General features: G+C 41.7%; 2 protein-coding genes and 2 long non-coding RNA genes across 7 annotated transcripts; 3 read left to right on the top strand and 1 right to left on the bottom strand.

The window, feature by feature from the left end:
* The first annotated feature begins 463 nt into the window (after positions 1-463).
* Positions 464-3,586, top strand: LOC125587120 (meiosis-specific protein ASY2-like). Its single transcript, XM_048757266.1, has 7 exons — positions 464-692; positions 758-1,411; positions 1,485-1,619; positions 1,701-1,897; positions 1,945-2,598; positions 2,676-3,095; positions 3,167-3,586. The coding sequence occupies exons 1-7, from the start codon at positions 464-466 to the stop codon at positions 3,584-3,586; spliced, it is 2,709 nt and encodes a 902-aa protein (XP_048613223.1).
* A 4,029-nt stretch (positions 3,587-7,615) lies between these two features.
* Positions 7,616-8,083, bottom strand: LOC125587119. The gene has a single exon (XM_048757265.1). The coding sequence runs from the start codon at positions 8,081-8,083 to the stop codon at positions 7,616-7,618; it is 468 nt and encodes a 155-aa protein (XP_048613222.1).
* Positions 8,084-13,691: 5,608 nt separating this feature from the next.
* Positions 13,692-16,581, top strand: LOC106367513. 2 transcript variants are annotated; one of them, XR_007323955.1, is made up of 6 exons: positions 13,692-13,918; positions 14,356-14,411; positions 14,521-15,815; positions 15,925-16,045; positions 16,143-16,242; positions 16,334-16,581. It is a non-coding gene; the product is annotated as an uncharacterized LOC106367513 (long non-coding RNA). The 2 variants fall into 2 exon arrangements; XR_001273871.3 differs by having other exon boundaries at positions 13,695-13,918; positions 15,925-16,051.
* A 5,379-nt stretch (positions 16,582-21,960) lies between these two features.
* Positions 21,961-25,030, top strand: LOC106367514. 3 transcript variants are annotated; one of them, XR_001273874.3, is made up of 3 exons: positions 22,062-23,945; positions 24,092-24,149; positions 24,290-25,030. It is a non-coding gene; the product is annotated as an uncharacterized LOC106367514 (long non-coding RNA). The 3 variants fall into 3 exon arrangements; XR_002658872.2 differs by having other exon boundaries at positions 22,534-23,544; XR_001273873.3 differs by having other exon boundaries at positions 21,961-24,149.
* Positions 25,031-27,327: the final 2,297 nt, after the last annotated feature.

Raw genomic sequence — 27,327 nt, 5'->3', positions numbered from 1 at the left:
AGGCCGATTAGTCGCGGATAATCATCCCGATTGACATATCTAGATTAACCGTTGGTTTATTCTGATTTTAAGATGACCGACGTCCGATTTAGACGAGAAGCCGAACCGTCGCGAGGGTCCGCTGGATATCTGGGAGAGTTTCGAGGCCCATTTAAGCCCGTTTAGGCTTAATGACGACACCTCGAATTCCCCCCCCCCTTTTTCTCTTTTAAATGCACCGAGAAGTTGAAACGTCGCGAGGGTCCGCTGGATTTTTGGGGAGAGTTTCGAGGCCCATCTAGGCCCGAATAGACCTAATGATGATGCCTCGAGTTCCCCCCTCTCTTTTCCTTATAAATACGCAGATCCCCTCTCATTTCTTCAAGTTTCCTCCGCGATCAAAGGTACTTTCTCTCTCTTCTTCTTTTATCTCTCTAAGTGTTATAGCCTTCATTCGACGCGTTCTTCGCCGCCTTGTTCTACCATGTCGTCGGCTCAGGGGTTATCGAGGCAGCAAAAGGGGAACTCAGTTGTTGCGGCATCAGCTCCGGCAAGGGGTCCAGACGGAGGTTGTATCGGGGATCTCGAGTCGACTCATCACGAGGCGATGATGGACACAGTTGATTTGTCTCGCTCCCAGAGGCTTTTGGTCGCAGATGCTACACGGCTTGCGAGGGAAGGGAGCGAAACGTCGTCGTGGGGGATGCGACGGAGTGTGCGAGAGACGGACAGAGTGGGGCGGTGCCCGTTGACTCGATTACCTTGAGGGTTCGCGCAGTGGAAGACGATTCTTCGGAAGACGACGACTCCGAAGCCGAGTTGTTTCCGACGACCTTCTATCCCGAAGGGATTTTCGAGGAGCTTCCGCGACTACATCCTGATTTATTGCGCCCTGCTTTCGTGGCTGGTCAAGATTGGGACGGTGTGGAGGAGACTAAGTCGACCCTGAGGAGCGTGAAGAGGGTTCTTCGGGCCAAGAACGCTACAGGCGTGACCTTCCTCATTCCTACGAAGGAGCAAAGGCCTTGGTCTCCTCCGATCGGGTACCAAACAGTATACAAGTCTTATTTCCAGGATGACACTCGCTGTTGGTTCCCCATCCCGCGACTGATCACCGCGTACGCTAGGCGGCGAGATATCGCGATTAGTCAGTTACTGAACGGCTCGCTGCGACTAGCCGTCACTCTATCAGTTCTAGCGGAGGAGATTGACATGCCGATGAGCGTCAGGTCGTTCGAGGAGATGACCTCGATAACCGATATGAAGGACGGAACCTACTCGGTGAAGATGCGACCAAACTGCAATGTGTGCGCCGGTCATCCAAACAAAACACAGAATTGGCAGCGTTCCTACTTCTTCATCAAGTCCGACGACTCGGCTTTCGAGGAGCCTCCTCGAGAGGACTATCGGGTCCTGTGGAACCGTTCTTGTGGTAGAATATCTAGTCGCGAGCTACGTCTGATTTTGTTGATCTTAACGGAACTTTCTTTTTGTTGTGCTCGCAGTTGGCCATCCCACGTCTCCAGTCTATCCTGAGGATTTCCTGAAGAGCGTTCGAGCCGTCGCTTTGCTTCGGATCTACCGTTGGTCCGAGATTACCGTCGAGAAGATTCGCGAGCTTAAGGACCGGATCGCTCGAAGTGCGTTCCCTCGCCGTTTCTGGTTATTTTTTTTGCAAAGTTTGTTTGTCGTGCCCTGACTTTTCCGCCTTGTGTTTTCAGGAGAGTGGAGATCTGACCTTCCGACCGTTCTTCCTATTCGCACCAAGCGACTAGACATCTTCCCAAAGGACATCCAGAAGCGAGTCTCTGAAGCAAAGAGGATGGGAACTCTTCCCGATTTGAGCGCGATGTTAGCCGCCCAGCTGGGACTGGCCAGCGAGGAAGGACCTTCGACGACGGTTCCTCGCATTGGTGAGGTTCCCCCTTCTGGCGCTAGAAACGCGGGGAAGGGTAAAAAAGGAAGAGGGGCGGCTCGGGAGTCGAGAGGAGCGCCGAGGAGGCGAGCGACGTTCCTCCTTCTGGCGAACCCCAAAAGAAGAAGAAGAAGAAGAAGAAGAGGACAGAGAAGCCTGCTGACGAGCAGTCGGAGAATCCCGAAGAACCGACTGAGAATGAGGAGGGTGATGTTCAAGAAGAAGAACTTCAACCCGAAGAGGAGGCTTCTGAGGCTGAAATCTCGGGAGAACTGGACGATGCGGTGGAAGTTGGTGAAAGGGAGGAATCTGAAATTCCTCTTAACGCCGCCCGTCCGGACGGTTCTGAAGAAGACAGCGGAGAGTCGCCGCTTTTGATCAGGAGACGTAACGACGAGGTTGGCGATGAGGCGCGATCTCCTATTCTGGCGTCTTCTCGCGAGGGAACTCCGGTTCCCATTGGGGAAGGGGTCGCTCAGGTCGGCACTTCTTCTCGCGGCTCCGCTATCTTGAGGAGGGTGCCCGGAGTCAACTTTCCAGACAAGGTTTCGTTTCACTACGAGGGACCGGCCCCTCTAGTGTACGTTCCCGAGAAGTGTGGGGAGTTCCTTCGCCAATTAAGGGGGAGGGTGAAACCTTTGCCCGCTGTGAAGGACCTCATCTTTGGGGGTGAATACGAGGAAGCCGCGAGGGCCAAGCTGCTGGTAAATGGCTCGGTCCCTTTTTTTTTTGTTTCGTTCTTTGACTTTTCCTTACAATTTTCATCTCCTCGTTTGTTTAGGGGGATAGTGCGACGAACGTCGTGATCGATAAGTACGACACTGCCCTGAAGGGAGCTTTAGGCGAACTCGAGCTGGCTAAGGAGTACGCGGAGAAAGAGGAAGCTTCTGCTCGCCAGCTGAATGCGTCGAGGGCTGACGTCGAGAGGCTTAACGGGATGGTTGCTCGCATCATTGCTCGAAGAGACGAGCTCAAAGCCGAGTTGGAGGTATCCCGAGGAGTCGTTCGTGAGCTCGAGCGGAAGAACGCCGAACTTGAGAGCGAGAAGGTTTTGCTCGCTGCGTCTCATGAAAGAGAGATGAGGCGCCTTAGAGACTCCAGGATCCTGGAAGTGACGAGGGAAAGAGGAAGAGTTGAGGCGAGATGGCCGCGAAAGCTAATCGTCGCTTCGCTAGGATTCGCTCCCGAGAAGAGCGACGAGGTCCCTATGAGGAGGCCCGGTTGCTTCATAGCCAAGCCTTCGGAACCAGGAAATGCCTTGAGGCTTTGAAGAGGGCTGGGAGCGACATCTCGCAAGCTACTATCGAGATTTTCGCCGAGCAAGAGAAGAAGTACGAGGAGGAAGCCGAGAAGCTTAGGGTGGGCGAGATACCCGAGGAAGATCTCACGCTTTCTCCTCTCGTATTGGACTCTCAGTTTGTGGATGCTCGAATCTTGGCGAGTCTCGATCCGTATGGGTCCAACGCCGGCTTGATCGATCCGGAGATTGCAGCGAGTCTTCACGTTCCGCTTACTCATCCGACTGAAGAGCGGCGCGAAGACCCGACGCTTCTTCTTGAAGGTCCTTTGGCCGATCCAGAGATCGTCCCGAGATCAGGTGAAGTGCATGCTTCTCCGGCTGCTCGTGAGTCAAGCGTCAGGGCTTCGGAGCTCTCCGCCCTCAACGATCGCGAGAGCGATCAGGAAGCTTAGTCTTTTCTGTTTGTTGTTTTCTTTTGAGTCCCGGAGGACTTATGTTGTTGCCTTTTAGACTTTGCCTTTCGAGGCTTCTACTTTGTTTTTCCTCTGTTACAACTCTTCGAATCGTATTAATTGTTTATCTTTTATTGTACTTGTCTATCAAATGCATGATTTCTCAAGATTTGAAGTGACTGTTCGTTTAGTATAAACATTATTCGAGATATCGAATCGTTGTAGTGTTGGGCTCGTTATGACTTTGTCTCGGTCGATTTCTTTGACTCGCGATCGTTCGTCATTTGAGTTTAATTATAATCGAGATATCGAATCGTTGTAGTGTTAAGCTCGTCATGACTTTGTCTCGGTCGATTTCTTTGACTCGCGATCGTTCGTCATTTGAGTTTAATTATAAATCCTCGACGTTGACGGTTCCAAATTGACCCTAGCGTAATTTTCAAGCGTTCGGTGGGCCAAACTTTACTTAGTAAATTACAGGGTGAGTTGGAGTCATTGTCTCGGTCGTGTTGGTTTAAATCGCAACACGGTCGACTCCCGTGAATACGTGTCTGATCAGGACATATCCAACGTGGGATGCGAGTACCGATACGCTTGTTCGAGAAGCCGGGGCATGCTCGTGTCGGCATTGCTTAAGTGATCGTTTGCTTCGGAGATCGATTCCTCGGGAAGGAGGTTTGTATTTTTTTTTTTTTCGGCTGGACCCCTTTTTCTTTTGGGCTGCCTACGTATCCCTTTGTGGGAATCAAGCCATTCGTAGTTCTTAGATTGCGAGTAAAAGTGGCTTTTGAGGCGCATTTACTCGGCTCCTTTTTTTTTTTTTTTTTTTTTGAGCGAGAGAACGTGACCGTTGGTCGTTCTTTCGCTTCTTTCTTTTTTTTTTTTTTTTTTTTGAGCGAGAGAACGTGACCGTTGGTCGTTCTTTCGCTTCTTTCCATTCCTTAGTGTTTTCGAAGACCTTTCTTAAGACAAGATTGCCCTTTTCGAGGGGACGCGATTTGACCTTTTGTTGTAGTAGCTCTCGATTTGATGCTGGTAATTCTGGATACGGAGTAGTGCTTGGTCGCGCTTTTCCTCGATGTCGTCGAGTGCGTCGAGCAGCATGTCGCGGTTGAGTTCGACGTTTTGTGGCATTCGCGATCGGCGCAAGCTCGTCACATTCACTTCTGCGGGGGCCATTGCCTCGACGCCGTAGGCCATCGAGAAAGGGGTAGCCTTCGTCGCTCCGCGGGGAGTTGTTCTGTGGGACCACAGGACACCGTCTAGTTCATCTGCCCAGCAACCTTTCTTTAAGTCGAGTCGTTTCTTCAGACCGTCGATGATGGTCTTGTTCGTCGACTCGGCTTGGCCGTTACTTTGCGGGTTTCTCGGGGTCGACATGTTGAGTCGAATTCGCCATCTGTCGCAGAATCCCTTGAAGTGATGCGAGATGAATTGTGAACCGTTGTCTGTAATGATCTCGTATGGGAGCCCATGTCGGCAGATTATGTTCCTCCAGACGAAGTTTTGCACCTCCTTGTCGGTGATGCTGGCGTAGGCTTCGGCTTCAACCCATTTGGTGAAGTAATCTGTGAGGACCAGGATGAACTTCTTTTGGCGGGATGCCGGCATCGGACCGATGATGTCCATTCCCCATCGCATGAATGGGTATGGAGCAGTTAGGGTATGAAGGAACTCCGTTGGGCTGTGTAAGGTGGAAGCATGACGCTGGCATTTGTCGCACTTGCGCACGTATGTCTCGCAGTCGGCGTTCATGGTTGGCCAGTAGAATCCGAGATTCTTTACTTTTGTGCGAGGGCTCGTCCGCCCGAGTGATTACCTGCTGCTCCTTCATGTGTTTCGGCCATGACTAGTCTCGTTTCTTCGCCGGAGATACATTTGAGTAGCACCTTCGTCGCGGTCCATCGGTGTAGTTCCCCGTCCATGACAACGTAGTGTGCGCTACGTCGCTTCAGTCGCCGCGCGTCCCATTTCTCGGTGGGCAATAAACCTTCAGCGAGGTAATCGATGAGTTCCTTGCGCCAATCTGTTGGCTGATCATCCTGCGAAGGAGGTTCTGCTTCGTCGATGTCCATCGCTTCGCTAATCGCTGCTGCGATCGCAGTCTGTTCCGCCTTCGTATCGATGCTCGGTTTCTCGATTTTATGGATTGGGATTGTCCTCTTGACTTGATCGTGTAGCTTGCTTCCTAGAGCAGCGAGGGCGTCGGCACAGACATTTTCTCCGCGAGGAACCTTCGTGAGTTCGAAGAACTCGAAGTCTCGCGTGAGGTCTTGGACGAGTTTGAGGTAGGCGTCCATCCTTTCGTTGCGGACGTCGTAATCGCCGAGGTACTGGCTTACGACAAGTTGAGAGTCGCAGTAAGCGCTGATTCTTTTGGCCTTCACTGCCTTGGCGAGACGGAGCCCTGCGATGAGGGACTCGTACTCAGCTTCGTTGTTTGACGCCGCAAAACCAAAACTGAATGACTGCCGGATGAGTTCTCCTGTTGGTGATTGCAGTTGCACTCCTGCCCCCGACCCTTTACTCGTGGATGAACCGTCGACGTGGAGGATCCAGTTTAAACTTGGTAGGATGAGGTCTTGCTCCAGCTCTGGTGTTAACTCGATCAAGAAGTCTGCAAGGACCTGTGACTTTGCTGCTGTGCGATTCTTGTACACGATGTCATGTTCGCTCAGCTCCATCGCCCATTTAGTCAACCGTCCTGACTGGTTAGTATTCTGCATAACCGTTCGGAGTGGTTGGTTGGAGAGTACTTCAATCGTGTGCGACTGAAAGTAGGGTCGCAGTTTCCTGGCCGAGGTGACGACAGCTAAGGCCATCTTTTCGAGTGTTGGGTATCTCGTCTCCGGCTCGGTCATTCTTTTACTTGTGTAAAAGATTGGTTTCTGTTCTCCCCGATCTTCTCGAATGAGCACGCTGCTGACAGCGGAGGATGTGACGGCTATGTAGAGAGACAATGTGTCGCCGGCTTCTGGCTTTGATAGTACTGGGGGGGTTGTGAGGTAGTGCTTGAGTTGATTAAACGCCTCCTCGCACTTTTCGTCCCAGACGAACCTCTTGTTGCCCCTTAGTAGCTCGTAGAAGGGAAGACACTTATCGGTTGATCGCGAGATGAACCTGTTGAGAGCTGCTATGCGTCCGGTTAGTCGCTGTACTTCGCGGCTGTTCTTTGGGCTTGGAAGATCGAGGATCGCCGAGATCTGCTTGGGGTTAGCCTCGATTCCTCGTTGAGTGACAATATAGCCGATGAATTCTCCCGAAGTGACACCGAAGGTACACTTGGCCGGGTTGAGCTTCATCCCGTAGTCATTTAAGATCTTGAAGCAGTCGCGTAAGCTGTTTAGGTGATCGTCGGCCTTGAGCGATTTGACTAACATGTCGTCGATGTACACTTCCATGGTGTTGCCTAGCTGATCAGCGAACATTCGGTTGACGAGTCGCTGATAAGTCGCGCCGGCGTTCTTTAGCCCGAAGGGCATCACCTTGTAGCAGTAGGTCCCTCTGTCGGTGATGAATGCCGTCTTCTCGCGATCGTCGGGATGCATCAAGATCTGGTTGTATCCCGAGAAAGCGTCCATGAAGGTTAGGAGTTCGTTACCAGCAGTTGATTCGACGAGACGATCGATATGAGGGAGTGGGTAACTGTCCTTTGGGCACGCCTTGTTGAGGTCCGTGAAGTCGACGCATATGCGCCATTTGCCGTTTTTCTTTTTGACGACAACCGGGTTAGCCAACCATTCGGGGTATCGGACTTCGGTTATGAAACCCGCGTCGAGGAGCCTGTCGACTTCTTCGTTTACGGCTTTAGAACGTTCTGGACCGAGTTTTCGTCGCTTCTGTCGGATGGGTTTGAACGTTGGGTCGACGTGCAGTTCATGAGAGGTAACTGTGGGGTCGATCCCCTTCATGTCGGAAGTCTTCCAGGCGAACGTCGAGGCGTTGTCTTTGATGAAAGAGATGATCCTTGAACATACGTCGTCAGACAGGTAGACGCCAACTCGGATGATTTTCGTCGGGTCGGATTCATCAATTGCGACTTCGAGAACTTCCTCCTTGTTGCTGCATCTTTACAGTTGCGAACAGTAGTTCTCTCGCGGCTTGTTGATCTCCCCGAATCGTCTGAGTTTTGCCGTCTTTTCCGGGAAATTTGATGCATTGATGATAAGTCGAAGGGACGGCTTTCATGGAATGCAGCCATGGTGTTCCAAGTATGGCATTATAGGGTGCTTTGGCGCGGATGACGGAGAACTTGACGGTGCGGGTTATACCACCTGCGTAAACTGGAAGGCGAATTGTCCCGATCATTTGCTCCGAGGCTCCGTTGAAGCCGGTGAGCGTGCGAGAGGAAGGCTTCATATCCCTTAAATCAACTCCCATTTTGTCGAGTGTGTCGCGAAAGATGAGATCGACTGAGCTGCCGGTATCAATAAGGACTTTTGCGACCAGACATTCGCCGATGTCAAGGTCGACGAGGAGAGGATCGTTATGTGGCATGTGGACGCCCTTGGTGTCTAGTGCCGAAAAAGTGATCTGGTGATCATTTTCGACTGGAGAAGGCCACTCTGAGAGGTGGTTGCTTGACGTTTGTAATCTTTGACGGCTCGAACCGAGTCACCGCAAGGTGGTGATCCGCCCATTATGACACTAATGTGCGGGGCTCGGGTAGCTCGCATTGATTCGAGTTGCTTCCTCAAATCGTCAGTTGTGTTCTCGAATGTAGGAATTTCTGCGGGCTGTTTCTTTTTTGACTCGAGACGTCGTCGCAGATCGGACCCTTTCGAACGGTTGAGTTGGATTCGCAGGTCGTCGGCCTTTGAATTGAGCTGGTCGCGAAGGTCGCCAGTTTGACCGACTCTCCGAGCGTTGCATTTTGAGATGGTCGCACGGAGGTCGGTTGTTCCTGTGTTTTCGTTTGTGGCGCTTTTTCGCTTCAATAGAATGCGTAGGTCTTTATCTACTTTCGAGGGAGCGAGAGACTGCTTATCCTTGCTGTCCAATTTATCGCGCAGATCTGGTTGCACTGTCGGGACGTCGTCATCAGAGGAGTCGCAAGGGCGAGAGAGTATGACTTCCACTCGTCGCCGGCGACGCGGGTGTTCGTCTTCTGACGAATCGTTGGCGGGGCCGACGTTGTTGACGGGAGTGCACTCGGGGCTTGCTCTTTCCTCGCTTGGGGCCGTGTTCTTTTGAGACTTCTGTGCCTTCTTCTCCTTGTTCTTACTCCAGCTTTTAGTGTTTTTCGGTGTCGTAGGAGAAGTGGGCATTTGGATTGTCCCATTAGTGATCCCGTCGAAAAACTGCCCGATGAGGACCTTGCATTCCTTCGTATCATGGGAATCCCTTTTGTGGTAGAGGCACCATTTTTTCGGCTCCTCGGAGTTTGAACTCGCTGGTTCGGATGAGGTTGATTGCTTCAGAGCGGAGTCTCGATCCCAGTGGTTCCAGCCTTTCTCTCGCGTGATGGCTGCTGATTTTGGAGATTCCTCATCATCGACCGAGCTAACGTAGCCTCGCTTTTGAGTGGTATTTCCACCGGAGGAGTGCTGGCGGGGCTCGGGGCAGGTGTCGTTTGTTCGGGAGGGTCGCTGTCTCGCTGCTGCTTCTTTTGCGAACTTTGCTCTGGTGTCTTCTTCCATGCGGATAAAGTTGTGCGAGCGAGCGATGGCGTCAGAGACAGACTTTGTCGGATATCGGTAAAGATCCTGGCGGAATGTGGAGTCGACGTGCAAGGTGTTCATCAAAGATTCGACGGCGATATGGTCGGAGATATCAATCTTTGAGACAATAGCTTTGAATTTCTCCATGAAGTCGCGGAGACTTTGGTCGCTGGCGTGAGTGAGGTTCCACAAATCTGACACGGTCGCTTCCTGGTTGGTGAACATGATATAGTTCTTAAGGAAGCCGTCGAGAGGTCGTGGAAACAGTCGACGGAGTTCTCTCTGAGGCCGGTGAACCAAGTAAGGGCCGGTCCTTCTAGGGTTTCGACGAAGAGTTGGCAAAAGCCGGCGTCTTTGTCTTCGTCGGTCAGATTTGCGCGTCGCATCGCTATGTTGAAAGACGTGACGTGAGTAGAAGGGTCAGAGAGACCTTTGAAGGTCGGAAGACGGAGTTTCTCCATCTTCTGTAGCCGCACGCCGGTAACCTTTTGCGTGAAGGGTGTACGAAGAGATTCCGCGAGTACATGCTCGATTTGGGGCGCGGACGTCGTCACCTGGTGGATTTTCGAATTGATATCGAGGACCGACTGTTTTAACGCGGCTAGTTCACTTGCGGTGTGCACGTTGGTGTCGTTACCGGCGCTTTGGTTATCGTTGTCCCGCGTAGGTGCTAAGTCGGTGGTTCGTTCTGTGGCGAACAGGTGTCGACGATACTGCGCCGTTGAAGCTTCGGCGTTTGCAGCGAGAGGAGCAAGGATCTTCGCTATCGCCGTGATTTGGTCAACTGCCGCCTTCTGCGCCGCTTCTTGTAGGGCGAGGCGTGCCAGGATAGTTTCCATAGACGCTGGATGGGGAAGTGGAGTTACTGGTGTAGGCGTAGGTGTCACCTCTGGAGCCGGCGTCACCTCGAGAGCTTCGCGCTCCTCGCCTGACGAAGAACTGTCGTTGCTAACGACCATAGTTCTGGCGTTACTTTGCTAGTTGCCCCACGGTGGGCGCCAACTGTTTGATCGGAAAACGGTAATAAATAAGATGTGGGTTTAAACAAAGACGTCTTATTAATGGTCGAAGAAAAACGTTCAGTCGGTTACAAGAGAAAAGAAAAGAGTGCGACAGAAAGGAAGCCGGTGGCTCGATGAGCTACCGGAAAAGTACAACTAACGGCGAGATGAAGCAAAGGTGAAAACCCTAATCTAGCCGCCAAGTGTTGGTCAGTGATTTCGGATCCTTCTCTCGTTGTCTCCCCTTTCCCTTATATAGACGTCCTGATGCCTCGTCCTTGACCTAATTTACGCCGTCTTGGTGGGCCTCCTCTGCTGGGCCGAGAAGCCCGTAGGCGTCCGAGCAGCCGCTGAGGTGGATGCACTTCAGTCGATGATGATCGACTAAAAGTACTCAAGAGCTGTGTTGCATGGAAGCGTACATGGTTGTGCGTTTCTCGCTCCGGAAGCGGAGTCGGAAGCGGAACCGCTCGGAATCGCACGGAATCGTCTTCGAATCGCGATTCCAAAATTGAAGAGTTTGAAAGCGTAATGGAAGCATATGATTCTAAAGTGGAAGCATCGGTGGTGCAAATTGGAAGCATTAGAAAATGATGTTCCGGGAAGATGATGTTATTGTAACATCAACAGTTTACTGTGTTCGTATCAGAAACACAGCCTACAAAGCACAAATTTGTTTTGTTGCCCAACTTAGTCCATTCTATAAATATAAAACCCATATTCAATTTTTGAAACAAAGAAATGTAATAGCGAAAAACTAAAAAGTCTCGTTACAGTAAACTTCCAAGAAAAGATAATTCATATACCTCTGTTTTCTTTATAGTAATCTAACTATACTTTTCTTTTTGTTCACTTGTTTGTTTGTTTGTATTATTCAACTATTTAATGGCTGTGGGTCAATCGATTGATTTTTTTTTGTAAAAATCAGCTTATAGTGGTTGTGTGTTGTAAGTGGTCTGTGGTGCTGAGGTCAATCGATTAATTGATGTGCTCTGTTTTCTTTTTCAGTCTAAAAGCCATATATATGTCATATAACTTAGATATATACTGTTATATGTTACTTTGTAATTATAAATACTTATTTTTATTTTCGAGTTATCATATATGCATAATTAACTAAATTTTCAGTATGAAAAATGTTTATATTTAATATAATTTTATTATGGTGTTTAATAATATATATATATATATATGAAATACGCTTCCAACACGTACCCGCTTCCTAAATATTTTTAAAAACTCGCTTCCGTGCTTCGTAACGCTTCCGCTTCCAGGTACCCGCTTCCGATTCCATGTAACATAGCTCAAGAGTCAAGCCGAGAGATCCGACTCTTGAGCCGACCAGTCGAGCCGTCGCTCTACCTAATCCGGGCCAGGCCTTTCTATTCCTCGGACCTTGTGGGATGGTCAAATCCATCCCCTACATTTTAGAGATTGAAGTGGATGATGCTCGTTTAGTTAAGACCGTTGTGTTAAAATTGCAAGTGGATGATGCTCGTTTAGTTAAGAACTGAGCTTGTCTTGTGTCTGAATCGCCTTGTGCTGTGACTGTATTGAAACTGCAGTTTGATAGCTTGTGGTGAGATCTTATTTGGTCTTTCTCTGATCTGATCTGTCAAGAAGTATATACTTGCAATTGTACTGTCTCTTTGGGGTCATCGTATTCGTAGCTCTAATTACTGAGTTTAAGTTTCACTCTTTTCATATCTGTTGCAGATGACTGAACCCATCTTAAAGGCTGATAAGTAGTGATTCAGTAGGAACGATCTCACTACACTCACGGAAACTGGGTCTGACACAGAAGCTCACACCGTCATCTCCGTCATGTTTCTTCCGTCAATGGCTCCGGTGATGATTTGGTAATCAGAGATGCGCTTTTGTGTTACATTGCTGCGTCTTCTCTTTTAATGGTTTGGTCTGTGGAACAGAAAGAACAGCTTGCTGGTGATATCAGTAATGAGGTTCCCATAGTCGATGAATCAGAATTGTCTCTGAATAAATCTGATTCCTAGCTTATTATTTTTCAAATTTCTGTATCGAACTACTGTTGTAATCATATCAAATATGTATTTGTTGGTTTGGTCAAATATATAACTTTAGCTCTGATGTTGATGACAGTGGCGAGACAGTGTTTTACTATGTCAAAGGACTATCTGTTCTATTAAAGAAGTGAGATGTTTTACTTGTGCTTTCACTGAGATTAATAATAAAATCATGTCTATAACCCTAAACTCTAAACTTTAGAAACAACCCCTAAAACTCGAATATTTTATTATTTTAATTTCACATTTTAAGTTTTATTCAAATTTTAATATATGTTTTATTATTTTAATTTCACATTTTAAGTTTTATTCAAATTTTAATATATGTTTTAAAAAAAATATATCATTAAATATTGTCACCCCAAACTTTAAATATGTTTTTTATACCCTAAACATAAATCTCAAAACTTCAATCCAATCTTAAACCTAAACTCAAAATTTAATCATTTAAAAAATCTAATCTTAAATTTAAATTCTAAACCTCAAACACCGAATCTTAAATCTACACTATGTATCTAATACCCTATACCCCAAACTTAATATCTACATACAAAATCATAAATCCAATCTTTACAAACTTACAATATAAACTTTAAAATTAAATTCCAATTATATTCTAAAACTCAAATCACATACTTAATCGTAAATATTAACCCTAACCACTAAACCGCTCGTCACCACCACCACCACCACCACCGTTCGTTACCACCACCACCATAAACTATATATAACATTTTAACTTAAATGATATATATTTTAAAAGATATCTAACTATATAGGGTTTATAACTTTCAAATACAAAACTATAAATCTAATACCCTAAACAACATATTCTTAACACCAAACCCTATATCATAAACACTAACCTTTCATTTTAAACTTGTAATCTTAAAATTTTAATTATAAATCATAAAATTAAAATATAAATTAACTGTATAGGTTATAACTTTCAAATACAAAACTATAAATCTAATACCCTAAACAACATACTCTTAACACCAAACCCTATATCATCATCTCTATATTGTTTTTTCTGACCCGTTGATTTATTTGGATCAAAGGCCCAAAATCACTCTTCTATCTATCCTGGTACTTTTTTCCTATTGGTTGAAAAATAAGGGTGAGGATCATAATTATAGACCATTGATCACAATTTAATCAATGGCCCAGATTATTTTGGAATTGTTTCTGATTGTCCGCACAATTCAACCCCTCTCCACGTTTCTTTCTCTTTTCAGATCTAAGACCACCTCCATTGGTGGTTACAAGGAGAGGTTCTAAAGTGAAAAAGCAAAAAATAAATAAATCAAAAATGCTAAATTAGAGAGAACCGCTGCCTAATTAAGAGGAAGTAGAGTTGTTAAAAACCCCATATGTGTCGCTTTATTATTGGCTTTTTTTTTGCATTCTCTCTCTTCGTCTTCGTCGTCTCTTCGTCTTCGTTCTCTGTTTTTCTTTTTGTTCTGAGAAATTGATGGGGACAACAAATCGGGTGGGGATTGTTTTCGGTGGTGTCGATGGAACGTGGTTGCTATCAAGGAGATCGCCATGGAGATCGCCATGTCGGGGATTTTCATCTCGAGGAAGATCAATCACCCCAACATCATCCGCTTCATCGACATGATCGAGGTTCGTCTTATTTTTCTCTTCTTGACATGATTGAAGATGTTGTTAGCTTGCATAAAGCTCCCATCTTTCTTGGACCAGCTTCACCACAACATGTTTGGCTCTCAATGCTCTGTTTTCTCTCTTATGACCTTTGGCTCCTTTGCTTTCTGAGACAATTAGTGTTTGATTCTAATAAAACCCTTGAAATCAATTTAAACAAGTGAAAAAGTAAGGAAACAGATATAGGAATTTGACATTTAGAACCTCCATCTTCATGTAATGACGATGTTGGTCAACTTGTTGCATGCATAAGCTTTGATCTGTTCTGTTTCACTAAACCAATTGATATGAAAAAAAATTATTTTTGGGTTCTTTCTAGATTTGGCTCTGTTCTTGGTTATGAGCTCACCTATTTTGTATCATCTTATACACATAAGCTTATGATGCACTTGATCCAGCTGGAAACATCACCATAAAATGGGATATCGTTAGCTGGACTGCTGATGGCTATGTGGTAACAAATATTTATAACTTCATCCCTCAATACCACTTGTTATATAATCAAATTCTTGTGTTCATAGTTGCCATACTAACCAACTCATAATATTTTCTTCTATCGTCAGGCTGTTGTATCAATCTTCAATTTTCAACAATACCGTCACATTCAAGCCCCGAGTTGGCAACTAGGATGGAGTTGGTATAAAAAGGAAGTGATATGGAGTATGGTTGGTGCACAAGCCACAGAGCAAGGAGATTGTTCTAAGTTCAAAGGCAACATTCATCATTGCTGCAAGAAAACCCCCACCGTCGTTGACTTGTTACCGGGAACTCCATACAACCAACAGATGTTAAACAGTTGTCGAGGCGGTGTGATTAGCTCCTGGGCACAAAACCCCACAACAGCCGTGGGAAGAACAACCTCCAGCCGCTCTTGCAATGTACACAGCATATGTGTCCCATCAGAGTTCATTGGCATGTGAAAACTAACTACAAATAGTACTGGCGTGTGAAGGTCACAATCACAAACTTCAACTACAATATGAATTACTCGCAGTGGAATTTGGTTGTTCAGCATCCCAACTTCGACAATATCACTCAACTTTTCAGCTTTACACTCCCACAACGTTAGATTCAGATCTTGTACGCTTTGAGCTTGTCATTAAGGTATATATGCTCAAAAACACTTCTCACCCTGACCTGGATTTTGATTCTAGTGTTCTAGTGTTTGTCTAGTTTTTGTGTCAAATTCTATTGGAAGTTTTACTTTGTTTCTTTCATGTTTGTTTAAAAAATTTAATTATAAATTTGTATTTGTATTTTTAATATGTTTCTATGTCATATTTGTTTAAATTTTATGAAATCCAATAATTTATAAGTTTTGTTAAATTTAAATTTAATAATTCAAAAAGGTTCTTCCATTAGACAATTAAAAATTTAATTAAACCAATAAGGGTTTTAAACTTTTCAAATCACAAAATTAATTACTAATTTATTCATTAGACCCACAAGGGTCTCTGACCAATGTACTTGCTCTGAGTCTCACCAATCTTCTTCTCTTTCTTTCCCACGCCATGTTTCTTTGATTTTAATCTTATCATTGTTTTTCAATCTTATTTGATTCAATTCGCTTCCTCACGTTCTCAGTTTCGATCTCTAACCACCGTTGATTGAAGCTTCACAACCACACTCCTTTTGACACCGCGTCACCACCACCACCACCACCACCATCGCTCCCATCTGCCATCGCTTCTCAGATCCGTCTTCACCAGAGTCGCCACCACCACCGTCACGCTCGTCATAATCACCACTCAGCTCTCTGTCTCTCACTTTCTGTTTCTTATTCTCTCTGCATTGAGAAAGAAGCGCGAGGCACTCACCAGTGGCAGTTCTTTTACCAAATCTAAAAGCTTTGCTTCAGGTTAACAAGTTTTATCTTATTGTTTTGTAGATGAGGATTCGGATCTGAATACTTTCTCCAGTGTCGAATTTTAATAAGCAATCTTCGTTTTTCTTTTGTGTGTGTTCAGGACATTGACAGAAGCCGAGGAGCCAGAAGATATCTTTCAGGTCGATGGTGAAGTCAGTAAACTCAGGTAGATTATGTAAAGTTGTGTGAAGTCGGACATTATCTCGTTGGAGTATGAAAAGGTGAAGGTACTAATGAATCTGACATGAGTTGTGTTCCAGAGTTTTGAATTTTGAGCCGTCGTCTGAATGGCTTATGTTTCTTTAACGACGGTGTTAGTTTCATGGAGAGCTTGATACTGGAAGAAGACAGAGGCTACGTCCTTTGGTGCTCCTGGAAACCGTGTTGCTGAATTGGTATTTAACACCTCCTTGACAGGGTGAGATTTGTTCGTTTGAATACGTGCTTACTGCATTTTTTTACCTGAGTTTGATTTTGGGCTGAGCAGATTTGTGTGTTTTGACTTGCAGTTAGCTGTGGGGACATTAGATGGAGTTGGAGTCGAGCAAGATAGAAGAGAGGAGATGGAGTTGGTTCAGAAGCGAGGGAAGAGAGATACATAAGAAGTTTGATGGCGCTGGAAGAGTAGAGACGTTAGGAATGATTGCGAAGGGTTATTAGTAGTAGATTGATAGTATTTTTGATAGATTTTGATGGTTTGTGTAAACAAGAAAATGTTTTATGGTTTTGTAAATATTTAAATATTTTTTAGTGTTTATAAATATTACACCAAAAAAAAAATCAATTCGTAATTATTATTAATAAATTTTTGTGTAATTAAAAAACTAATTAATAACACAAAACATTTGCTACTTTTGCTATTGGTGTAATCAAATTAATGAATTTTAATAACATTTGTATCACATTATTATAAATATTAATAATTGCATAGCTATTGTTGTATATTTAACTATAGCATACCAACAATCCACTATTATAAGTGTCAGACCTATTATAACGGGTACTGTCAGAGCGGACAAGGAAACGCTATTAAACAGTATTCATAGCGTTTTTCGTCCGCTATTACTACTCTTATTTCTTGTAGTGGTAGCAACCTATAGTTGAGGCTAATCTCTCTAACCTATTTGAACCCTGAATCTAACTGGTAAACTACTCAGACATAGCTAAGCAATTCATAACACAAAATATAAAGAAAAACTGCATAGAATAGAATAGATGAATCAATGGAGTTCCAATCACAAATCTCTCTATGATCTTCTCTCCTAAAACTCTCTGCTGAAAATAAGAATACAAAGGTGGCCAAAAGCTCCTTTGCCTCCTAACACTTAGGCAAGTATATATCTATTCGGTTAACAACTCGTCAGGGGTAATCTTGTAATTTGGTGAAGTCTTGGGTTTAAAGTCGGCTGGAACCAAGTCGTGCTTCCGCGTCTCGACATCGAGCGATGGTACATGACGTACATCGATCGATCATAATCTTCAATCGTCGAGGCTTCTCTTCTGTATCGATCGACGACACTGGATGTGCATCAATCGATTGTTACTTCTTCGTATCAACCTCTAATGGTCATCTCGGATGAATACTCATTTAAGCTCATAAATGCTCTATAATCATCACTTTACTCCAAGATACTTCTGAACCTGAAAACATACCTAATATGATAGAATATATAGTATATAGATAGTAAAATACCTATATACCATGGATGAAAATGGGTCAAATCCATGGTATATCAAGTAGCCTCGATCGATACCACGTCTACACCAGACGAGGAGCAGCTGATACAAAACAAAATTGAGTCAATGCATGAGGAACTGAACGAGCTATCAGCATACGCCTACGACAAGATAGGATGGCATCAGTTCAGCACTGAAAACATCCTAGAAAGGCTACATAACATCTCACATGCAATACATAAGATGGATGAGAGATAGACCAGAAATGATGAGGCCACAAGAAGTTTCATTGCAGCTTGGTCCAAAATGTGCAGAGATGAAGTGGATGCTTGTTTCCCAATAAGTAGCTATCGTTCCACTAACTAGCCACATACCTCCACAGTCAAGCTAAATGACTATAACAAAGGGCTGAGTGAGAGGCAACCCACTATTAAGTAATTTTAAGTGGTCTTCTTAGTTACTAATATTTACTTTCATTTTCATTCTTTCAGATTTACTGCAAAACCCAAGTAGGATGATTACCATCATATCGACTGTGGACGATATGTCGACATCGATCGACCTACAATCACATACGACGATCGATGCATACCGATGCAAATCAATCGATTCCCACTCCGGTCATGTTTATCTTCCTAACTTGTTACATTGAGTACTTATGATTTATTTCCACCATAACTCCGATTGTGTTACACTGGGACAGTGTAATTTAAGTCTGGGAGGAGGTTTACTGATATAATTTATTCTGATTCTTATAAAGAGATTTTAATAAAATTATGTTTAGCTATGTGAAAGGGACTATGATCTTATTATTTATTTAGACTTGAATGTCTAACCACTCTTTAGCACCATTCTAGATTTATTGACTGCAGATAGTACTAAAGATGCTAAAGTGGATCAACCTGTCAACTATACACACTTGCCTTGATTGTTTGAAGGAACCAAAGCTGACCTCCAACACTAAACCTAACATAATCGCTTGTCTTGGGGCTTGGTATACATGGGATCGGATTCTTCAGACAAGTCTGGAAGGTAACGCCTTGTGTAGATTCATTTATCACATTTCTGCTCTCTATTTCGACCCTAGAGTAGTTAGTGAAATAAAAAAATTGAAATTTATTACTTAACTAGGACTTAGGATCTAGTTAGGAGGAGTCTGAACAGGATTTGGTGGCTAAAACTATTAAGGCTCGATTCATAAAGATTCCAATAAAAGAATTCGAACGAGACTTGGAGGCGGTAATCTTCAAGGCTCGCTTCACAAAGAATTCTTGGATATAGGTCAAAAAGAAGTGAACATTGCTTGGTGACAACCACCATTAAGTCTTGATTCATGGAAGCCTGTCCAATCTTGGTCACTGATTCTGGAATGGAAGCAGACTTTGACTCAAGAGAGAAATTAGAGAGAGAAATTAGGAACTAACTTTTACCTGCAGTTCCAGATACTTGTCTGAAAATCCTTGCATCCTGTGATCGATACTCCCAAGGTAAAGCATTGACTTTTATATTTATGCTAAGAAATGAGGTTAGTAGAGGGGAATGTCAGACATGGTTTGCTCAGTTGTAGACTATTTGAATTTGGTTGCTAAGCTAGGATATTGCATTATGTGCTTTTGTGATTAGGACTTTTTAGATGTGGATTGCGAAATTGTAGGGGTGATGATTTCTATGTTTTAAATCTGTAAGTCCCTGTTGTTTTCAAACCTCTTTCAGAGAGACTACCTGTTTGTTTTGCTTGAGGACAAACAAAAGGGTAAGTCTGGGGGAGTTGATATACCATGGATTTGACCCATTTTCATCCATGATATATAAGTGTTTTACTATCTATATACTATATATTCTATCCTATTAGGTATGTTTTCAGGTTCAGGAGTATCTTGGAGTAAAGTGATGATTATGGAGCATTTAGGAGCTTAAAAGAGATTTCATCCAAGCTGACCATTAGAGGTCGATACGAAGAAGAAGCAATCGATCGATGTACATGATGTACCATCGATCGATGTCGAGACGCGAAACGCGCGACTTGGTTCCAGCCGACTTTAAACCCAAAGCTTCACCAAATTACAAGATTATCCCTGATAAGTTTTTAACCTAATAGTTATATACTTGCCTAAGTGTTAGGAGGCAAAAAGAGGAGTTTTTGAGCCACCATTGTATTCTTGCTTTCAGCAAGAGAGAGAGAGTTTTAGGAGAGAAAATCATAGAGAGATTTGTGATTGGAACTCCACTGATTCATCCATTCTATTATATGCAGTTTTTATCTATATTTTGTGTCATGAATTGCTTTGTTATGTCTGAGTAGTTTACTTGTTAGATTCATGATTCAAATAGGTTAGAGGGATTAGCCCCAACTATAGATTTGCTAAGTTGTGATATTCATTGATTGATTGTTCTTAATGCTTGTTTTAGTCTTGCTAACTAGAACATGAACCTAAGAATTTGCATGTGTCAAGCATCCTTGATCATCCTGTCCTGAATCTAATCTGTCATGCTAGGACTGCTAGAGAGAGCTAACCGCTGATCTAGGAGACTAGTGAGCATTATCAACCCGCGCCTAGGGCTTAGCTAGAAGCATCTATTGATATTGTCTTCTAACAATCGATCGATATTTGCGAAAGGTGTATCGATCGATATCCATATATGATCATCGATCGACACTTTCTTGTGATCAAAAGACGACAGTTGAGATCCAAGATCTAGTTAGTTAACCAGTGAAACATTGCCATTGCTGATCACTGTGATTAAGGAGTTGAGCTTTAATATATCATGCATGCAACTGTTAGGCATCTATAGGATTATAATCTCTAACACCTGAATAGAAACCATGCATCTAATATCTTCCAATAAAGTTACACCCCCAATCATCTTGTTAGTCGAGCAATATACTTGCTCAATTAGGATTGCTATTTACTTTTAAACCATAAAACAACAAACACCTAGAATTAATAACTTGACTAGATTTAATAGGTTCCCTAGCTCTTTGTGGATTCGATCCCTAAGTACTGCACCTAAACCACTTATTTGAGAGAGTAATTCACTCCTTAGGGTAATTTGAGTGGTATCAGTAGCTTACACTCAATGAGAGACTTAACCGTTTGGTATCTCTCAGTTCAAGCTTGCTCCTGAAACATACCTTTCAGGCTAGTGATCATGTCAATTGGTGAATCCACATTCTCATATTGCTTCTGCAAATCCGAGTTCATGGTTTCCAACATAAGACAGCACACATCGACCCTATCACTGACATGCTTATCATAAGCTGTTCTTTCAGCATGTTGGACATTGGTCTTAGGTTTTTCAGGAAGAACCTTCTCTAGGACATAGTCTTTTTTCTCCTGTTTGAGAACAATTCTCAGGTTTCGATACCATTCAAGGAAGTTTGACCCATTCAATTTGTCCTTCTCAAGGACATATCGTAATGAGAATGAACAGTGGGGAATTGACATTTCTGGAATAGAAGAGTGGGAAATGTTAATATGATGTTCAGAAATTAGAGAGATCTCAACAATTAAGAAAATTCATATTATATTCAAAACATTTTCCTCAAATTGAATAAAATAATCCAAGATCCAATATTTCACTAAAATCCGAGTGAGCTTTGGCTCATCGCCCGGATGTTTAGCTATTTAGGTAAGCAACACTTTGCTAATTATATCCAATATAATTCTAGGTTGTGAGATGACATCTTATTTCTTATCCAACCTATGTCTCTAAGCCCAAAACCGTTTTGATAGCTTAGTCAAGTGAACCAATCTTATATTCATAAGGTAACCGTTACCATCTACCTCACTCATGTAATTGCAGACACCTTGCTTTGGCAAGCCTATCTTACAACGAAACAAGCCTTGATAGTTGATAAGAGGGTAGACATCAAAAGTACTTAAAATTAATTGAGGAACAAATTTTAATTCAATTTTAACTTATATTTAAAATTTATATCTAATATAAATATAAATATAACTAATACATATCTTATATGTATTTTAATTGAATTATAAATATTTTAATTAATTTAATCTAATTAAAATAATTAGCTATTTATATATTTGATTTTAGAATTTAATCTAATTAAAATCTAATCAAACGACCAAACCAATTGGACCAAACCAATTGTATTAAACCAATCAAACCAAACACTTGATTCAATCGGTTTCATTAGTCACAAATACATTATATCTAAATATATAAAATAATGCAGTCAAACATTACGATAATGCGTGATGCCTAGTTATTAAATATCATACGATAATCAAGTAAACAATACTCCCTCCGTTCTTTAATGATAGATTTTTTAGAAAAAAAATTTGTTTTAGAAAGATGTATTTTTTTGTTTTTTTTATAAAAAAATTGTAAACTTCAAGAAAATTAATTGAATTTATTGAATTACTATTTGTTAAAAGTTATTGAAAATTGAAAATTACAGAAAACAATACATTTATTAGGGTAGTTTAATGTGTTTTCTTAATTTGTGTGAAATAGCTAAAAAGTCTATCTTCGTGGAACGGAAGGAGTATATTATATTAACTATTAGGTTAAGATCTACGCCTTGCGCGAGATGAACATTATATATAAAAATAATCTAAGGAGGGGTTATTGGAATCAAAATTCAGAAGGAGTTAAGTGATTTTAAAAGTTGACAGATTCTTAGAAGTTGAGTAGAGTTAACAAATATTCTCCAAAGTTCTATCAAATACTTTGTATTGACTTTTGTAGATTTTATTGATTTTTAAGGATTTGCATAATATATTATTTTCAAAATATTTCTTCTTATAAGGCAATGTATAATAATCTCTTCGGAACATTTCCAAAAACAAAATATGGAGGTAAACCATATATATAAACATCACGTAATTGACACAATGATACCCATATCTTCTTCTCTTCTCCTTCTCCTTTTCTCCTTCTCCTTCTCTAGTCCAACTACATACAAGTATTACTTCTTCTGACCATTAGTTAGTTCTTGAATAAGATTACAATGGAAGATAAGGAAAAAGGTAAATATAATTCCTGGACTCAGGATGAAACAAAAGTATTGATTGAATTACTTGTGGAGGGAATTAAACGTGGATGGCGTGATTTTGAAACACCATTCTTGTTATCAATGTGAGTTTGGTTTCTTCATCATTATTGAATCAAAAGGTTGTTTTATCAAATAAGAAACTATAAAAATATAATGAATTACAGATCATGTGTGTTTAGTTGATTCACCATTATTGAGTTTGGTTTGATGTGTTCACGTGAGTTTAGTTGCAATATGTGCATGTTTTTCTTATTACACAGATTTCAAAAATCTTATGTGAATAGATGATATTTTCAAAGTCTAGATTTATGAATAAAAGCATAAGAAATTCACCTCACAATAACAATAGAATTCAATAGAATGATAAAATCCATAATTACTAAACTTTATGAATAACAAAGGATTTGAATGGAATTTAAAAATCTTTAAACCAATAACAATGGATTTTAATAAGACTTTTTAAATCTGTAAACCAATAACAATGGATTCTCAAAATTTTATAATTCCTTTAGAATTCTTAAACCAATAATCCCCCACTAAACTATTAAACGGAGTACAAATAAGAATTGACCCCATTTTTTTTCAATAGAATGCCACTGCCTTAGATACCGTCGTTTAGGGCGGAGATTGAAGATTATTCACTTAGCGGAGATTGAGGATTATTCACTTACCAAACTTAACTTCTACTGGTCAAATAATTTTATCATTAAAGTTCCCTTTGTTTTATTGTTTTAGGAAAACAGTGAAGATCTTATTCGAATCCTCCATCTCCGCTATCTTGCTTTTGCTCTAGGTCATACTTTCATAGCGTGTTTGCTTATCGGAGAACCTGCAGAGAGAAGCTTGGTAAGAACTGAAATCAGATTTCATCAGGACTTCTACAGTTTTCTTCAGTCCATGAGCAATTATGGAACGCGAGTTTCTCGGGAGTGAAGGATGATCCAGACAAGAGCGAATTGATCTGATAGCCATGTGGTTTTCTTTCTTAAAATCCAAGGATCGGTTCCCTTTGGGCGAACTCAGGTTTAACTTTTTGTTTAATCGCGTCGATCTCGCAACATGTTCTATATACGATGTATCTATGTTTTGCATAACTCCACTTCTGACATTATATACGGTGTCCTTGAATGTGAATCAATCAATTCTTTTCGGAAGTAAAATTGAAAGGTTGCAGTTATTTTGTTTGGGTTTGGGTTTCTGGAAAGTTGATTCTTTAATGGATTTCTGCCATAGAAAACTATTTAGCTTCATCTTACCAAGTTATAGTTAGGGGTTAACTTTATAGAAATTGTGCAGGTCAAGTGTCCTATCTTTTCCATTGGAGAATGACTATGTCTTTGTTGATTTTAGCACCTGATAAAGCCTAAGTGGTTTCTTTGTAGGCAGACCTGAGAAAAAGTCAGGTAGTGAACGAGGCCTGTTAGGTTAGTGGCAAGTGTCTTTACATCTCAATAAACTTTGTCTTGGCATTATTGTTTGCTTTTTTGTTAAGCTTTGATCTTTGAGCAATCATATAATCTGCTGAAATTTTCTGATATGCATCTTGACTTGGTTTACTAAACGCCTGCAGCACCTAAGACGACCTTATGTTCTCTAGAGTGCCAGAAAATATAAGGGAAAAATTTACCGTAAGTTCAATCTTATTGCTATGCAGCTTTCATATCTTTGTCTACATTTACTTGAATTATGGCTCTTTAACAAATGTAGTGAACTGGTACAACAATTATGATTGACACTTTTCTTATTATTCTTTTTCTGCTCTCTGTAGTCTTATATGTAACAAGGTAGTTATTAAGCCCCACAAAATTGTGAGGAAGCTTGCAAGAGTGCAACACCTATATTTACAGCTGGCGGGGAAGTTTAGGAGGGGAGATGACAAGGTGAGATAATAATATTCAATAATTTACATCACACAATCATCTAGATTGCTTGAAGTTAAGTGATGTGAGTGTTTTTGTCCAGACTCTTTTTTCTTCTAATTTGGTTCTTTGTCTTATGGTCTACTTACAATTTGACTCGCACACTGCTTTACAATTTGTGAGCTTCCAGACTAATCATGAAGCTAGACTCAGTTTATTTTCTTAACATTAATTGGAAAAAATTGACATTGTTGTCATTGCAGTCTAAAATCATTATGCGCATGCCCACCTCTAATCAAATGTAAATGAATTGTGAAGTTCTCTTTGACAAGTGCTAGGAAATGCCAGAGGTGCAGTAGCAGTGGTGGTTAATATTCAAGAATCATGTCTCGGTGACTGGAATGTTAGATTACTTTCTCACCGTCTGCGGAGTTATCCGCTACAGAGAAGCCAAGAAACAAAGCACGTCAATGATAAATAAAAATTTACATTGTTTTATTTGTTAGCTCCTCAGGTAAACGCAAAGCAATTTTTTTTGCTGTGAACAAAAACCCTTACACAGAAAAAGATTGTAAAGCAACACCGAAGGATTAGAGAACCAAACGCGATCAGTTACATTACTTCTCAAATAAGTGTTTATTCCTTCTATTTTTTTTATCTGTACGGATCTTCTACAGCTTTTGTTTTAGATTACTCTAAAAGTGATTTCGATAAAGAAAACAACAAAATATGTAAAATAGTTGTAATATAGATATGAGTTCCAAAAAAAAAATTGTAATATAGATATAATTTCCATTTAAAAAACAATACAGAGATAAATACTAGGCCTAAGAAATACACAAAGTACTGAACTTTTATAAACGAGTTGGAAATATATGGCTTTATTTTAAATGGCTTATATTAAAAGTTGAGTGGACAGCGACGGGGAGAGAGAGATGTAATATGAGTTTATTGTGTTTTGGGTTTTTGCGTTTCTAAAAGAAAACAACGAGAGAGAGAATTTTGTAAGAGAGAGAGTAGCTTTTTCACTTCAGATGTTGTATTCATAAACAAGAGGATACGTACATATTTATAGTGACAGAGAAATATTAAAATATAACATCAGTCGGTCATAAATATCAGTCAAAGACCGACTTTGACTAATAAGACAAAAGAAGAAAATATACTTTATCTTCTAAATAGATAATCACAAACATTATCTTTAACACTCCCCTTGATTATTTATTTTATATTACGTAGTGCCTCGTTAAAAACCTAGTCAAGTAAAAATCCATTTGGACAAAAACCATGACAAGGAAAAAAGAATACACTGCCGTAATCTTCCCCTGAGAATAGTAGACATAGATTTTTTGTCATAAGTCACGCAAATGCCGCATTCCGATACCATAGACGTGTTTTCGAAATATTGTAGTGGGAGGGGCCTTGGTGAACAAGTCAGCCAGATTGTCGCATGATCATACATACTCAATGTCCACTTCTTTATTTTTCTCAAGCTCCCGTATGTATGAGAAAAATCTCGGAGGGATGTGCTTTGTCCTGTCACTCTTAATGTAGTCTTCTTTAAGTTGAGCGACACACGCCGAATTGTCTTCAAATATTTTCGTCGGCTCATTTTCGTTGACTATTCCGCTTGATTTTTGTATGTGGTGACTCATTGACCGAAGCCACACACATTCTCGACATGCTTCGTGAAGCGCAATAGTTTCTGCATGATTCGAAGAAGTCGCAACCAGAGTTTGTTTCTGCGACCGCCAAAAGATCGCAGTTCCACTAATTATAAAAACATTGCCGGTTTACGATCGAGCCTTATGAGGATCTGATAAGTATCCTGCATCTGCAAAACCAACCATACCAAACTCGGGTTTTCTAAAATACATTAACCCCAAATTAATTGTACCTTGGAGATAACGGAATAGATGCTTTATTCTGTCCCAGTGCCTGCGAGTAGGAGCAGAACTATATCTCGCCAGTAGATTAGTAGCAAAAGCTATATCTGGTCTGGTACAGTTTGCAAGATATAACAGCCCACCGATAGCACTCATATAAGGTACTTCTGGACCTAATATCTTCTCGCTATCTTCGCAGGGCCTAAAAGGATCACTCTCAACATTGAGAGATCTACCAATCATTGGAGTACTCAAAGGAGTCGCTTTGTCCATACGAAAGCGTTTCAATAACCTTTTTGTATAGTTTGATTGATGCACAAATATCCCTTCTCGGAGATGCTCTATCTGGAGCCCAAGACAAAACTTTGTCTTGCCGAGATCTTTCATTTCAAACTCCTCTTTCATATGAGTTCGAGCATCATCAACCTCCTTTTGAGTTCCAATTATGTTTAGGTCATCTACATATACAGCAATGATCACAAAGCCAGATGACGATTTCTTTATAAAAACGCATGGACATATCGTATTATTCACATATCCTTTACTCAAAAGATATTCACTTAAGCGATTGTACCACATGTGTCCGGATTGCTTTAATCCGTAAAGTGATCGCTGTAACTTGACCGAACAAATCTTCCTGGATTTTTCTTTCAATGCTTCAGGCATTTTCAATCCCTCAGGGAGCTTCATATATATATCATTATCCAACGATCCATACAGATATGCAGTCACAACGTCTATGAGATGCATTTCAAGATTTTTAGACGCCGTTAGGCTCATCAAAAATCTAAACGTAATTGCATCCATTACCGGGGAATACGTTTCCTCAAAATCAATTCCTAGTCTCTGAGAAAAACCTTGGACAACTAATCGGGTTTTATATCGTGTTACTTCATTCTTCTCATTAACTTTTCTCACGAATACCCACTTAAACCCAACATGATTTATATTTTCAGTCGTTATGACTATAGGTCCAAAGACATTTCTTTTATTCAGGGAGAGTAATTCAATTTGAATGGCCTTCTTCCACTCCTCCCAATCATGTCTTTTTTGACATTCTA

This window comes from Brassica napus, chromosome C5 (genome assembly GCF_020379485.1).
Source record: "Brassica napus cultivar Da-Ae chromosome C5, Da-Ae, whole genome shotgun sequence".
NCBI classification, from domain to species: Eukaryota; Viridiplantae; Streptophyta; class Magnoliopsida; order Brassicales; family Brassicaceae; genus Brassica; species Brassica napus.
Note: the sequence above shows the minus strand (reverse complement) of the source record. Positions and strands in the feature narration are given on the sequence as shown.

What these genes read in the sequence shown, in the direction of transcription:
- LOC125587119 (XM_048757265.1), bottom strand. Translation starts at nt 8,083, where the DNA reads ATGCCACATAACGATCCTCTCCTCGTCGACCTTGACATCGGCGAATGT.
- LOC125587120 (XM_048757266.1), top strand. Translation starts at nt 464, where the DNA reads ATGTCGTCGGCTCAGGGGTTATCGAGGCAGCAAAAGGGGAACTCAGTT. An exon ending in CCTGTGGAACCGTTCTTGTG is followed by an intron (nt 1,412 to 1,484) that starts GTAGAATATCTA and finishes TTGTGCTCGCAG; the next exon opens with TTGGCCATCCCACGTCTCCA. An exon ending in TAAGGACCGGATCGCTCGAA is followed by an intron (nt 1,620 to 1,700) that starts GTGCGTTCCCTC and finishes TTGTGTTTTCAG; the next exon opens with GAGAGTGGAGATCTGACCTT.